Source organism: Geotrypetes seraphini, chromosome 1 (genome assembly GCF_902459505.1).
Source record: "Geotrypetes seraphini chromosome 1, aGeoSer1.1, whole genome shotgun sequence".
Lineage (NCBI taxonomy): Eukaryota > Metazoa > Chordata > Amphibia > Gymnophiona > Dermophiidae > Geotrypetes > Geotrypetes seraphini.
The window spans coordinates 22,173,496-22,189,713 of record NC_047084.1 but is presented as its reverse complement, the minus strand read 5'-3'; the positions used below and the strand labels follow the sequence as shown (position 1 = coordinate 22,189,713).

The window sequence follows — 16,218 nt, the reverse complement described above, 5'->3', positions numbered from 1 at the left end:
CGGGCCAATGTACCCCCTTCTAGGAACCGCTATTTACCTGTGTTTCACCGTGCTCCTCATTTGTCAGATCAACCCTTCCTGCCAATAGAACCCGCCCCCCCCCCCGACGATCGCCGGTAGGAAGGTGCTCAGCCCTTCATGCCTACAGAACCAGCCCTCCCCAACGATAGCGGCAGGAGGGTACCCATCCCCTCCTGCCTACCCCAACAGCCCCCCCGACGATCGCAGCAGGAGGATATCCAACCTCTCCTGCCAGCTCCCCAACAGCCCCCCTATGATCACTGGTAGGAGGGTGCCCAACCCCTCCTGCCGTCCCCCCCAACGGCCCCCTATATCGCCAATAGGAGGGTGCCCAACCCCTCCTGCCGGACCCTCCCCCAACAAACCCGCCATCCCGAAACACCACCCTTAGTCTTACTTTCCAAGTTGGACCGGACAGCTCCTCGCTCGTCTGGCCAGCAGGCCTGCCTCCGTCCAAATGAGGCGGGCCCGCCCCTCCCCTCCCCTGCCTAACCCACAGGATCCTAGGGCCTGATTGGCCCAAGCACCTAAGGCCCCTCCTATAGCGGGAGTGGCTTTAGGTGCCTAGACCAATCAGGCCCTAGGATCCTGTGGGTTGGGCAGGGTAGGGGCGGGCCCGCCTCATTTGGACGGAGGCAAGCCTGCTGGCCATACGTGTGAGGAGCCATCCGGTCCAACTTGGAAAGTAAGACTAAGGGGGTTCCGGGGTGGGAGGGTTCGTGGGGGGGGGGGTCCAGCAGGAGGGGTTGGGAACCCTCCTGCCGGCGATCTTAGGGGAGGCCATTGGGAGGACCGGCAGGAGGGGTTGGGTACCCTTCTGCTGCGATTGTCGGGAGGGCCGTCGGGGGGGGTCTACAGGAGGGGTTGGGTGCCCTCCTGCCGTGATCGCTGGGGGGAGGGGAGACTTGCAGCCGTAGCCGCAGTCACTATGCTAATCACGGCAGGGAGATCTTTGCCGCGATTAGGTACAACTCTCGATCCAACTTGCACGTTGCCGCATTGACTCCGCCCCCCAATATACTGGCTCCTCATTTGTCAGATCAAAGTAGGGGACCAATCGCTACTGCCGCACATGATATTAAATGGCTTGTAGTGCAGCAGTAGCGATTGTGATTTCGGAGCCGAGCAGAGGATTTGGATTTCGCAGCTTCTTGAAAACCTGAAAACTTCGTCGGTTACAAGCTGAGGTAAGGTGCTGAGGTCTGGCTGAGCTACTCTTTCCAATAGCATACACATTTTCATGCTTAAATTTTCATTTGCTCTGATGCAGGTGAGATTATTTGCTTTTAGGGTCTCTTTTACTAAGCCACATTAGAGGTTTCTAGTAGGACTGTTTGTGTGAGAAAAAAAAAACCAGCTCCGTGCGGAAGTCTGGCTTGGCTACTCTTGCAGCACTGAGCTGGTTCTTTTTTTTTAATCAGAGTGCAAAGCCAATAAGATTATTTTATTTCCAACCCCTTCGCATGTAAGATTGTGTAGTTTTATGTCTATGCATTGCTAGCCCCAGGGGTGGTGGAAGATTAGTGATTGAAAAATTGTATGAAAAATAACTATTTTAAATTTAGTGATAAAAATGTGTCAGTTTTGAGAATTTATATCAGTCTATTTTTCTATAGTTGTTTCAGAGGTTGTTTAGTCTTTTAGTGTGTTACACAGTCTCATAACCATACTTCCTTTTTTCATGTCGGTCCTAGGAAAGATACTGTCATCTTTCAGAAAACATTATCATTGAAAGAAGTATTGTCATTCTGCAAAGGTGAGTATTTATATGTAAGACAATGACTGAAGCAAACTGCTGCAATGAATTCAATCAATCCATTGTAATTTGCTGCTATTTTTGGTATTGCTTTTTTTGTTTATTTGGTCATTTTTTTTGTTTTATTTCTAGACTATCATGAATAAAAGTACCGTGCTGAATCTCATCGTAACGAACAGCGATCGATTGTCTCTCATGGAAAATAATGGGGCTAGTCCGGTGTGGAAGTTATTTCTTATCATCAACGTGGATGGTCAATACAGCGGTTTCGCCATGTGCAAGAAGTGCAAGTCAGCTTTGAGATGGAGGTCGCGTGATGGTACCAGTGGCCTGAAATCACACGCAGCAATCTGTAATGGGCAAAAGTATACTGCAGTGACGAAAAGCATCAAGGACTTTTTACACAAAGAGAATCCGAAGGAAGACAACAGCAGAAGTACCTTGCCTACAGCAGCGAAAGCAGACGTTACTGATGCAGTTGCTTCTATGTGCGCCATGGACATCAGACCTTTTTCTGTGGTCAAGGGAAGAGGATTCGCTCGCCTTGCTGACATGTTGATTTTCATTGGTGCGAAATATGGTCAAGTTTCTTCTGATCAAGTACTCCCCTCTGCAAGAAGTGTCCAGACATATTTCAGTGTCCAGACATATTCTCTGTTACACCCATGTCTGAAAAATAATGCAGTTATCTTCCCAGAAGATGAAAAAACACAGGCAATCGTATCTTTAAAGAGGTTGTACGAAGAGATTGAAATGGAAGACCCCTCAACTTCAAAACTGGACCAACATTCAACATTTCCAGAGATCGACACAGTGGATGAACTCCCAGGGCCAGGTCCCTCCAAAAAAAGGAAAATAGATGCAACCGTTGGTTTCCTGAGTGACTTTTTTGAAACATTATCACCTCAGAAGGCTGCTGTTAATGAGGTGGATAGCTATCTTTGTTCTACTGATTTAGATGCTGATGTTTTAAGATTTTGGAGAAATAAACAAGAATGCTGGCCAAAATTAGCAAAAGTTGCACGAGGGATACTGTGCATTCCAGCTACCAGCACATCTTCAGAGAGGGCATTCTCTATTGCAGGAAGGACTGTGGAAGAAAGGAGAACTAGACTGAATCCAGAGATTGTGGATGATTTGTTGTTCATCCACGGGTTAAAAAATAAGGACAATTAAAAGTACATGTTGTGTTTGTTTTTGTATAGTTATTAACTAATATTTAACTAAGTTTTAAAGTTTTAAAGAATGTTTCCTTTATACGTAAATAAAGAAAAGTATATAAAATCGTACCCGTTTGAGGCTTTTATGTATGCAGCGGTGACGGTGACGGAGCGGTGAATGGGGTTGCAGTGGCGGTGACGGGGCGGTGAATGGGGTGGCAGTGGCGGTGACGGGGCGGTGAAGGGAATGGCGGTGACGGGGCGGTGCAGAGGATGGTGAGACGGGGACGGGGCGGTGACGGGGACAAATTTTTTCACCGTATCATTCTCTAGTAAGAATGTCTTCGGACACAGACTAGCCCGCCTACTTCGAAGGGCTTTAAACTAGGTAAGTCGGGGTGGGTACCCACTTTTACACCGGAGCAGTAAGTAACAATCCAGATGTAGCGAACCAACATTACGCTTCTAGGTCTGAGGTAAGTATCCTTACTGCAAACGAATCGCTAGGAGACAATTTGACTCAAATGGGTGGCTCACAACAGGAGCTTAGCAAACAGAAAGAGTGGAGAGCTATGTATGTTAACGCACACAGCCTAGGGAATAAATTTCTAGAACTAGAAACAGAAATAGTTAATGCAGACCTAGACATAGTAGCAATATCCGAAACATGGTTCACAGACTCTCATGGGTGGGATATAACCATACCAGGATACAACCTGATTAGACAAGATAGAGAGGGTAAGTTAGGTGGTGGGGTAGCACTTTATATCAAAGAGAACATTAAGACAACCAGGATCACAGATGTCAAGTATACTGAGGAATCCATCTGGGTAAACTTGGCCAGCGGTGGAGAAAAATGCCTGTACCTTGGTGTGGTATACAGACCTCCGAGACAATCGGAGGATAAGGACGCAGAATTAATTGAAGACATTGAGAATATCACCTTACGGGGGGAGGCTGTTCTATTAGGAGACTTCAACATGCCTGATGTAGACTGGAACACACTATCAGTGACAACTTGTGATAGCAGGAGGATATTAACGTCCATGAAGGGAGTTCGGCTCAAACAATTGGTACTAGAGCCCACTAGAGCCCAGGCCATCCTGGACCTGGTACTTACGAATGGGGAAAGCGTCTCGGACGTCTCGGTGGGAGATACGCTAGCCACCAGTGACCATAACATGGTATGGTTTAACCTTAAGAAAGGCTTCCCTAGATCACAAACAAAAACAAGGGCACTCAATTTCAGGGGCACTGACTTTGCACGCATGGGAGATTTCGTCTACCAGACGCTGCAGGTTCAATAAGTAACTGATAATGTGGAAGCTATGTGGTCAACCTTGAAATCGATCCTTCATGAGGCAACTATCCGCTACATAAAATCAGTAACCAAACAACAAAGAAAAAGGAAACCCCAATGGTTCACAGATGAGGTATCATACCTCGTCAAGGAGAAGAAAAGAGCATTTCTCTCATACAAACGCATGGGGGAAAAAGAAGCAAACATTGAATACAGGACAAAATCTGCAGCGGTCAAAACAGCAGTCAAGGAGGCCAAACTTCATATGGAAGAAACTCTAGCGAAGAACATCAAGAAAGGGGACAAATCCTTCTTCAGGTACATCAGCGACAGGAAAAAGAACACAAACGGCATAGTACGCCTTAGAACGCCAGACGGGAATTATGTGGAAACTGACTCCGATAAAGCCGAACTACTGAATGATTACTTCTGTTCAGTCTTTACCTGCGAGGCACCAGGGCACGGGCCTCAGCTGGATGCAAAGCAAAGCATGGATGACCCATTTCAGAAGTTTGAGTTCACACCAGCTGATGTTTACAGAGAACTGTCAAGACTCAAGGTGAACAAAGCCATGGGACCGGACAATCTGCACCCAAGAGTGCTCAGAGAGCTATGCGATGTCTTGGTGGAACCGTTAGCCATGCTCTTCAATCTCTCCCTAAGTACGGGGAGAGTCCCCCTGGACTGGAAAACTGCCAATGTTGTTCCTCTGCACAAAAAGGGTTGCAGAGCGGAGGCTGCGAATTACAGACCAGTAAGTCTTGCATCAATAGTGTGTAAACTCATGTAAACTCTACTTAAAGGGAAATTAGACACGATATTGGATGAGGGGAATCTGAGGGATCCCTGTCAACATGGATTCACTAGGGGCAGGTCATGCCAATCCAATCTTATCAGCTTCTTTGACTGGGTGACAGGAAAGCTAGACTCGGGAGAGTCTCTGGACATAGTGTACTTGGATTTCAATAAAGTGTTTGACAGTGTCCCACACCGTAGACTATTAAACAAGATGAAATCGATGGGGTTAGGTGAGAAACTAACTGCATGGGTCAATGATTGGCTGAGTGGAAGACTTCAGAGGGTGGTGGTCAATGGCACCCTCTCTAAGACATCGGAGGTGACTAGCGGAGTGCCACAGGGCTCAGTCCTGGGACCATCCCTTTTTAACATATTCATAAGGGACTTGACCCGAGGGCTTCAGGGAAAAGTAGCGCTGTTTGCCGACGACGCCAAACTGTGTAATATAGTAGGTGAAAGCGATCTCACGGATGGTATGACGCAGGATCTGATCGAGTTGGAAAACTGGTCCTCAACATGGCAGCTGGGCTTCAATGCAAAGAAGTGTAAGGTGATGCATCTCGGCAGCAGAAATCCATGCAGAACATACACCTTGAATGGAGAAACACTAGCTACGACTTCAGAAGAACGGGACTTGGGAGTAATCATCAGTGCAGACATGAAGGCTGCCAAACAGGTAGAGAAGGCCTCATCCAAGGCAAGGCGAATGATGGTATGTATCAATAGAAGCTTCGTCAGCCGTAAACCTGAAGTCATAATGCCACTGTACAGAACCATGGTGAGACCTCATCTGGAGTACTGTGTGCAATTCTGGAGGCCACATTACCGTAAAGATGTACTTCGAGCTGAGTCAGTCCAGCAAATGACTCAAGGGTCTCTCATACGAGGAAAGACTGGGCAAGTTGCAGCTCTACTCTCTAGAGGAGCGCAGGGAGAGGGGTGACATGATTGAGACATTTAAGTACGTCACAGGTCGTATCGAGGTGGAAAATGACATATTCTTTCCTAAGGGACCTTCAGTCACAAGGGGGCACCCGCTCAAACTCAGAGGAGGGAGATTTGGTGGTGACACCAGGAAGTATTTCTTCACAGAAAGGGTGGTGGATCAATGGAACAAACTACCGGTGCAGGTGATCAAGGCCACTAGCGTGCTCGACTTTAAGAATAAATGGGACATCCACGTGGGATCTCTACGTGGGTCGAGCAACACTCTGACTTAGTGGGGTGGGTCAGTAGAGTGGGCAGACTTGATGGGCTATAGCCCTTTTCTGCCGTCATCTTTCTATGTTTATATGTTTATATAAAAGCTTGTGTAAATAAGCAAGCATTACAACTGGAAATGAGAAATCATAAATTTGTACTACCTCCCAGCATAAGTAAAAGGATCACAGCTTCCCGAACCAACCCCTCCTCTCTACTTCCCCAAAAATCGGCACTCCCTCCTGCTGCCGTAAACCAACCCCCCACACACACAGACACACACACTGACCCACTCACCTTGCCATGCCTTGCCTGCCTGCCACTAGACCTGCCCTGTCTCGGCCTACCATTAGACCACCAGAGGGGGGACAGGATACAGGGCAGGGCAGTGGGACAGGGTACACCATTTGGTTCAGAATTTTTTTTTCTTGGTTTTTCCTCCTCTACAGGTAGGTGCATCTTATAGAGCGAAAAATACAGTAATTGTTTTCCAAACTCCAGCTGAAGAAAAGTACAAATTTAAGTACAATAGGTATATCACTTCCCAGAGAGTTCATAGGCTCGGCTGTACCCAGGATCATAGAGGGAGAAGTAAATTGTCCAAGATCTCAAACATCAGTAGTAAGAGAAGCAAGTTTAAACACCATTTTCTCTGGTTCTCACCAAACTGCTCAAACCATTATGTATTTATTTGCTCTGCAAGAAGTTACAAGGGGATTATTTAAATAAGCTCATTTTCTACTTGAGTGGGTAAGTGATAGCAGTTAAGGATTCATGCAAAAAAGTGCAATCACATTCACCAACCAAAAGATATCCTGATCTCAAGAAAATAAATAATATAAGATGGTAGCCAGAACTAGAGGAATACTGGAGTACATAACCAGCAGAAAAATAGTGAAAATATCTCAATACAGGTCATTGGTGTGACCTCATCTAGATTGCTATGTTCCATTCTGGACCAGGCAAAGCTGGACCAGAGAAAGCCCAACAAAATGGTTCAAGGTCTACAACAAATGTTATAAGAAATCAGACTTACTGACTTAAATATGAATGTTTTAGAACAGAAGTAACTTACGACATAGATATTCAAATGTATTAATGCACAGTTCTACAGTTATTTTATTTAATATACCGCCATTATTAACAAAAAAAGGTCAAATTAAAGCAGTTAACAATAGATAAAAATCAAAGGGAAATAATTTTAAAAACAACAATAAAATAAACACAACAGGGAAATGTATGCTGTACAATTAACAATACTAGATACAAAATGACAATCAAGGGCAGGAAAGGTTTACAATATCAAGAGGTAAGAACAAAAGGTAAAAACAGAAGGATAGGAAAAAAATGTACTTAGTAATACACAAGAAGCAAATCTTTTTTTTTTTTAATCTAGATCATGAAGTTAAGAGATCTTACAGGTGGTAAATGTAGAAACAATATCAGAAAACATGCCTTCATGAAAATGTTGACGAATCTAAGCAATACCTCCCAAAGGAAGCAGTGGAAAGTCCCAAAAAGTGAAGGAATAGCCAAAGATCAACAGAAGTCCTATGGCACTACAACAGGAATGAAAGCTGGGCAGAACAGGATATCTGCCTTATCTATCATCATATTCTATATTTCTATTACCTTGCAAGGCAAACATTTTTTAAGTTCATTGTAACAAACTCTTTCAGTAAAATTGAACTGAGTTAGCCTACCATAAAGCTTACATAGCATGAAATTCATAAGCATGAAAAAATAAATGTTTACCTCCGATTGACCAAGGTTTTGAATAGCAACTTTTCCTAAAACTTGAATAGGTAGTTGTAGAGCCCCGCTCAAAGATAGGGTCATTTTCCTCTACAACAGCTGAGCCTTTAGTCCGTAAAACTTCAACTGTTAAACTGAAAAACAAATAGTTTTCTGATCAGGGGGGCCATTCTGCAGACTTGGCTCCTCTCATGAGTCAAAAACTGATACCGTATACAGCTATGGTTCCCAAACCTGGATTAAGTTTGGGAACCACTGGTATACAGAGAAAAAAAAATTATGGTAGACAAAAAGGGTGTGGAGAAAACATGTGCTGATCATACATAGGATTCCAATATGTACTGCAATATTGATTTCTGTTTCTTCCATTTACAAAGTAAACATATGGAACTTAACAAATGAAGGCATGAAGCAATGGCTTCAATTATTATCATTAAACCCATCACTTTCACACTAGTTTCAACACCTCTTTGGACTATAACCTCTTTTTCTAACTTAACAGTTCTGATATATAAATCCCCCTCCCTCCCCCCCCCCCCCAAAAAAAAAAAATCTTGCTTGCTCACCGGTCATGATCAGAGATAATAGTCTTTCTCTGTTTTGCAAAACTCTGCCATATAAACAGTACCACAGCAATGGTGCTTACAAAAAAAGCAAAAATCTGATCCTTGTTACCACTCAACACATTCATACCCAGCAAAACAAGCAGATAAGCTTTGTGCCTTGCAACTGGTTACTTGCTCTCTCCTTCCATATTACTTACATTTTAAACACAGGTATGTAGCAACCTCTCCTCTGCAACTCAGAACGCATAAAAGCAAATCTGAAAGAGTTACTGTACCTCTCCTCATCTAAAATGATAGTCCCATCCTCTGCTACTTTCACCCGAGGAACAAGCAGGGAACCATCTGCATCCTCTTCTGCTGCTTCTTCCTCTACCTCTTCATCTTCAAGATCAGGTTCAGGAGGAGTGCTTCTGATTTGTGGTCTGCAAAACCCAAACATGGTAATGATTTAAAATGAAAGTAGTAGGGAAAAAAGTTTCATGCAGCAATTATCGCTCTTCAACATATAGTAGATCCTTCATGTTTCTTCCCATCCCCTAATTCCTCAAAAATACATCAAGTTAGTAGTTTCAGAAAACTGATTTGATAGCATGGCTTGTGAAGTTTTATGGATATGGTCTTTACTAATTTTTAGGCTGGGGCCACTTTGGATCTAAATGAGCTGAAAGAGAACTGCCAAATATCTTCCCATGTGGGGCCGTATCAACGGCATTCATCTCTACCATTCCAACTTCAAAGTTTTTATTAGAGGTATCCTCAAGGAAGTGTACATTTCCAAATACATTCTCTTCATCAATTGAAAAACATCTTGTCCTCAAGTATGTGGCTCTTCCTCCCCCTCCCCAACCACTTCTTCCTTTCTGTTGTGAGCTTAGAGGCAAAGAATAACAGAATTATAAAAATCAACACATAAAAAGACAAAAGGGGGGCCCACTGTAGATATATCCAAGGGCTGCCATTGGCCTTGTACTTAGAACAATTATATGAGATCAAATTATGTGTCTTCAAGACCATGATGACACTTGTACTTTCAGCACCAAAATGGTCCATCCAGGACTGACTCAAAAGGATTGTGATGCTATAGGCCAACTTTTGCTTTGGCACCCTGCCCCTGCAGCCGGTTACCCCTCTCTCCCCCACCAGTTTACAGTTTATGTATACTTAATATGTCACTTTACTGGAGATACTTGATGCAAGGGGCTGAGCAGCAGGGTTTTTGCTCAGCTCCATGTCTCCATCACTTTCCAACACCACTGGGCGATTTAAAGCATTTTATTGGAGTCATCGTAGTTGCTTTCATTGTTCAAATCTATATGGTCAGATATCTAACTAAACCATCGGTAGTACTGGCACCCAAGGCCGGGAAAAAGAGAAAGAAAAGGTGAGGCCTGCTCCCTCTACAGAAACCAATATGGTGGTGGGTAACGAACCAGAAGATAAAGTACAGGGAAGTTTGCTCTGACTCATAAAAGAGACTGTAGTTACATTGCTAGATAGCAGTTTATCTAACATCAAACAGCAGTTAACAGCACTCACTCAGTTTATTGGAAATTTCAGTGGGAGACAACAGTACTGGAGGGGTGGCTGAGTTCAGCTGAGGACCTAATGAACTTGGCGTGAGAAAAATTAGCATCTACTTTTAATAATAAAATAGACATTCTTGAGAACAGATCACATCAAAATAATATTAGGTTTATTGATATTCCTGAATCTGTTTAAGATGCTGAACTAAAGGGTTTCTTAAAAAAGCTATTAACTCTAGTCCTTCAAGGCTCATGATATGGACCGCTCCATGTTGAACGTGTGTATCACCTGGTCAGAGCAATGCCTTACCTCACACAACCTAGCTCGGATTCTTAACTTTGCTTAAAAAGAATACATCTTCCAACAACACCAAAAGAAAAGTGAGTTTCATTTTGACCAAAACCACATTCTGCTCTTTCAAGATTATTCTGCACCAATTATGGAGAAGAGGCAGTCTTTTTCATCTGTGTGCAAACAACTGGCTGAAAATAATTTTTGTTTCACCCTTCAAAATCCTGCCCACTTGATAATGTTGCACAAGGACAAGACTTTTGTTTTCTACATTGGAGGAGGTAAAGAACAGCTGACTTCCTGGTTTCATTGAACATAGCAAAAGGATTGAAATCTTTCCATGCTTTTGAGGATGTGCATCAAGCCTCATTGATCTGTGGGTTGTTACTCAGAGGAACCGTTTATAAAGCTATGATGGAACATTATTTGTTTCATTCTTTGCTGTCTAACGTCGAAGTTCGGTTACTTACAAAGGACAGTTGGACTTAAAAGAAGTTTGATTTTTTCTGTGAACTACTACTGAGGGAATGAGAAAACTGATTTTCATTTCTATGCACCAGGGAGGCCTCTTTTGCTTATTTGGTAACTGAGCAATTCTCACAGAACTTCTTCTGAAATGCTGAAATGATTTGGAACCAAAGAGTATGTATGTATGTGTTTAAGAGTGTAATTGTTCATTTCAGTGGCTGAATGTATTGGATGGGTGTGTGGTTTGAATAGAGTTAGAATAGTCAGAGTGTTTCGTGGAATCATCATAGCTGCTTCTACTAATCTTTTGGAATGTTATGATGGAATCCTGTTTAATTTACTTCTTGCTGCTGCCTAATGCCAAAAGTTGGATGCTTTGTATGGGTTAGTTACAAATGAGTTTTATTTGAAAGGTGTGAATTTTTCAGTTAAATACTACTGTACAATGAGTTCTTTGCTTTTTCTTTTTCTGGGTCAAGAGAGGCTTTAGCTGCTTATTTGGAAACTGAACAATTCTTAAGGGCCTTCTTCTGTTGTGCTGAAATGACTTGGAAACTAAGAGATTGTATTTTTATGTCTAAGAGTGTGTTTGTTCTTTTTAGTGACTGAGGGTGTTACATGGGTGTGTGGTTTGAGTGGAGTTAGCAGTGAGAGCGTTTCTTTGGCTGTTAAATAATTATTGCTTGCTTTAGGGCTGACTGGAATGTATGGAATTGGAAGTGGGTTGGTAGGAATGCATTAAATATGATTTATGAGAGGGAGCATTGAATTGGGAGGCGTTGTGGATTGGGGATATGGGGGGGACAGAGATGGAGTGTGGGAATGTTATGTGCACTTCATATTATCCAAATAATTTCTTGGTGATTTTACTCTGGTTGCCGAGTGTTACAGCAGTTATGTGCTTTTTCTTTATGTAATCTTTCAGTGGATTAAGCTTGCTATGCTGGAGCAAGGGATGGGCGCTTTGACATTCCTACGCCTTATGGAAATGTGTTCTGAATAATTCCTTGGTTTCCTTTATCTGAGTTGGGTCCAGGCTGGATTCCTTGGTTTCCTTTTGCTATGCTGGAGCAAGGGATGGGCGCTTTGACATTCCTACGCCTTATGGAAATATGTTCTGAATAATTCCTTGGTTTCCTTTATCTGAGCTGGGTTCAGGCTGGATTCACCGGTCCCTCTGGATCTTGGCTCCTTCCTGGTCCACTCCCGAACTGGAACTGTGCTCCTTACGACACGCCTCCCAAAGGATATGCCGCTACACTCTCTCTGGAACTCCCCCTTCCGGAACTGGATCTCCTTGACTCCTCCTCCGGATAAGGTCACAGGAATATTTGCAACAGATCCAAACAAAACAAAAGGTCCAGACAAACCACCAACTAATCAGTTTCAGCAGTTCAATTAGGGTGGAAATGTCTCTCTCTGCACCGATCCAAAATAACAAAAAAAAACCCAATATAATTTTTTTTTTTTTTTTTAAATTGCAGTTCCTTGTGTCTCCTGCAGGAGGTGCTAGATCCCACTCCCGATACCAAAGCTGTAACCCCCACTGTGGTCCGATCAGGACTCCGCAGCACTCCAAGTGGTTACACAAAAAAATACACTAGCGTGTGACCCGGACTGGAATCACCCTGTAGGACTGAACTGACACATACAGGAACACAAAACATAAACCACACAAAAAGAAGTTTTAACTGAAGGTATTTCACTTTTACTTCTCCCAAACATAAAAGTCAGCAATCCATACAACAAGGATGAAAAATGGCTGAAGGAAAACTTTCAGCAAAGCAAAATACCAAAATGATGGCAAAATAAAACAGCTCCAAAATAAAGTCCAAAATTTTCACTTGTTATTGACTTAGTCCAAAACGCCTCTGAGGTTTAGCTCTCCTCAGAGCTTGCACTGCCTGCTCCCAAGCAGGATTATTCAACATACAAAAAATAAAGTTCTTTGCACTTGTTCACACACTTTATGTCCAAAAAATAAAGCCTCCGGCAGCCAATATGCTACTGCTGGGCAAAGGTGAGTGTCCCAGGTTTTGCACAAAAAAGCACTAGTAATGGCTTTCACAATTTCCTTCCCTGGGTGACAGCAAAACCTCTCCCCATATGACACTCCCAGCTTTACAAGAAAACCAAAAATTCTGAGCTCAATCAGCTCCCAAAATCAAATAGTCCCAAAAGACAAACAGTTTCTTGAAAAAAAAAACCTCACTGTTTGCAGCTGGTAATTAAGCCAACTTCCATGGCCTCAGGTAAGTCTGCATCAGCTTCCACAAAGCTTTCTTGGACTTCCATCAGACATTCAGCTTCCAGCAAAGACAGTTCCTCAGCTTGTCCAGTCTCCTCCACATCCATCGGTGTAGGCTTAGTGCACCTGCTTGACCCAAGGAGAATCTCAGGGAGAGCAGGTTTGAACCTCCTCCCTAGCAGGCCTGCCTGTCTGTTCTCCACTGTGGGTTTTTGTATCTTAGGGGCACGCCCTAAACTAGCTGTGTCAGCAGGACTAAATGTGGCTCTTGGGCTCCTCCAGTGGTGACCTGGATATTGATCACCTAACTCATTTTCAGACAGATCGGGCTCCCTCTGGTGGTAATAGGAAAATTGTCAGCATCAGAAACAGAATGAACTTTGCCCACTCCTTTCCTGGCTTTCCTTTGTACCTTGCCTTCAGACCTAACTGGGACCTTGATGGGAATAACGCCTGGATGGTCACAACCTCGGGTTTTTGCTTCCTACTTGCAATACTTTACATTTCTCTACATTGAACTTCATTTGCCATCTCGTCGCCCACTCCCCTAGCTCATTCAGGTCCCTTTGTAATTCTTCGCAGTCCTCTTTAGTCTGAGCACCACTAAATAGTTTGGTGTCGTCTGCTAATTTTATTATTTCGCACTTCGTCCCTGTTTCTATATCATTTATAAATATATTGAATAGCAGTGGTCCGAGCACAGACCCCTGCAAAAATGTGTATTCTGAGGAAAAAAATTAGTACACCCTACACCCTAATAGCTAGTGTTATCCCCTTTGGCTGAAATACCTGCAGTGAGACACTTCATGTAGCCATCTACCAGTCTCTGACATCGGTCTGAGGAAAGTTTTGCCCACTCCTCAATGCAGAATTCTTTCAGCTGCGAGATGTTTGAGGGGTTTCTTGCATGTTACAACCTGTTTCAAATCACCCCACAGCATCTCAATGGGATTCAGATCAGGGCTTAGACTTGACCACTCCAGGACTCTCCATTTCTTAATTTTCAGCCAGTCCTTGGTGGATTCACTGGTATGTTTTGGGTCACTGTCATGTTGCATGGTCCAGTTCCGTTTCAGCTTTAATTTTCTTACAGATGGTCTCAGATGTTCCTCAAGCACCTCCTGATACACGGTAGAATTCATAGTGGATTCTATGGTGAGCTGGTCAGGTCCTGCTGTCCTAAACAATGACACTTCCACCTCTACCTCTATGCTTCACAGTTGGTATGAGGTTCTTTTTCTGGAATGCTCTATGCCATATGTCCTCTTTTCTGGTGTCCAAATAATTCAGTTTTAGACTCATTTGTCCATAGAACATTACTCCAGAAGTCCTGGTATTTGTCTACATTCTCCTGGCAAACTTCAGTCTGGCCTTGATGTTTCTCTTAGAGAGTAAATGTTTTCTCCTTGCACACCTCCCATGCAAGTTAAATTTATGCAGTCTCTTTCTGATTGGAGAGGCATGCATTTTCACATCAACAGTAGCAAGAGCCTGCTGTAGGCCCCATGATGACATTTTAGGGCTTTTGGAGACTTCTTTTAGCATCTTGCAGTCTGCTCTGCGGGTCAACTTGCTTGGATGGCCAGACCTGGGCATGTTGGCAGTTGTTTGGAAAGTCCTCCACTTGTACACTATTTTCCAGATTGTAGAATGGCTAATGTAAAATTATTTTGAGATTTTTTAAAATCCCTTACCAGATTTATAAGCTGCAACAATCTTCTTTCTGAAGGCCTCAGACAGCTCTTTTGATCTCACCATGGTGTTCACTCTCACCGCAGCAATCATGAGCACACCAAACTAAATGTCTGAGGTTCAAGTAGGGCAAAATGCTAAGCAACGATGTTCTAATCATGTGCACCTAATGTGATACACCTGTATGTGATTTGAGCCACTTTAAGTGGGAGGATATGTGGGGATGTCCTAATTTATTCCTGTTAGAATACACATTTCTGTGGATATCTTTTGTTTCATGAGTAAATCAAGGAAAAGTTTTGTTGTTTACCTGCAATTACATCACTTTCTTTTCTAGATAAAACAAAAAAAGATTTGATATCGATTATGTTAACATTTCTTGAGAAAGAACTGAATATTTTTTCACATGATTGTATTTTTTCACATGATTGTATGTCCTCAGAGAATTTATTTTACAACAGTTTTCTTTATATCAGGTTGAATTAATTACATTTTGAGTAAGGCAGAAACATAAAACAAGGTGGGGTAGGGAAGCTTACTCTTTGACTGTGACAGGTGCAAGGCATGACTTTTCAACCATCTTCTCTTCTGTAAATGAAGACCTGTTAGAGAATATTATTGAACATGATCATCATTGCAGCATACAAATGTGTTACAGAGCCATGCTATCTTAAGAGTACCAGATCAAAGTCAGCATGAATTGAAAATTCAGTCAGCTTGATCTTTGCCTCCATGTAACCAAGCAGAAATGACTCATTTGTTGTATTCAGTACTTAACTGGGTAAACAATAAGCATGGTAGGAGTGAAGAGCAACATTTTTACTTTTCTAACAATTTTTTGTTTACTATTTTGCAACTAAGGAATAGACACACAGATCATAATTCATACATACAATTCATATTACTGATCTTAGTACACAGCTTTCATAAATATGGGGTACTAAACAGCAGATGATCTGAATAAAAACAAAGATGTCAATATAGGCAGAGATAAGTAAAGCCAGCAATGGTGTAGGGAGAATCAGGATAAACCTAAAAACTGTCATTTAATATACAATCAATATTAATTATTTGATTGGAAGGGCAGATTATAACTAGATAACACGCAAAAGTATTCCAAAGATATTTATTTAGGTATGTTTGAGAACAAGTGTAGAAAATCCACATTGTGTACAAAATCTCAGCAACTGAGCACCAAAACAAACTAGAATAAAATGTACAAAGTTCAAACACGGGAATTGAGGTTAGAAGAAAATATTAAAGCATTTAAAACCATGCTGAAAACTTTTTATTTCCGTGAAGCAGATTCAATTTAGCCAGAAATAATTCATAAGAACATAAGCAATGCCTCCGCTGGCTCAGACCTGAGGTTCATAGTGTCCAGCAGTCTGCTCACGTGGCGGCCCAACAGGTCCAGGACCTGTGCAGTAATCCTCTAT

General features: G+C 42.7%; 1 protein-coding gene across 3 annotated transcripts in view; it reads right to left on the bottom strand.

Moving 5' to 3' along the window:
* Positions 1 to 16,218, bottom strand: part of BDP1 (B double prime 1, subunit of RNA polymerase III transcription initiation factor IIIB) — a 324,783-nt gene that overhangs the window by 289,273 nt on the left and 19,292 nt on the right. For all 3 annotated transcript variants that reach the window (XR_004537715.1, XM_033928971.1, XM_033928981.1), the window contains exons 4-6: positions 15,319 to 15,381; positions 8,832 to 8,978; positions 7,991 to 8,124 (exon numbers count right to left, since the gene is read on the bottom strand). Coding sequence is in view for 2 of the 3 variants with exons in the window: in XM_033928971.1 (XP_033784862.1) it covers positions 7,991 to 8,124; positions 8,832 to 8,978; positions 15,319 to 15,381 (344 nt within the window). In the remaining variant the exon portion in view is untranslated. The remainder of the gene's footprint in view (positions 1 to 7,990; positions 8,125 to 8,831; positions 8,979 to 15,318; positions 15,382 to 16,218) is intronic.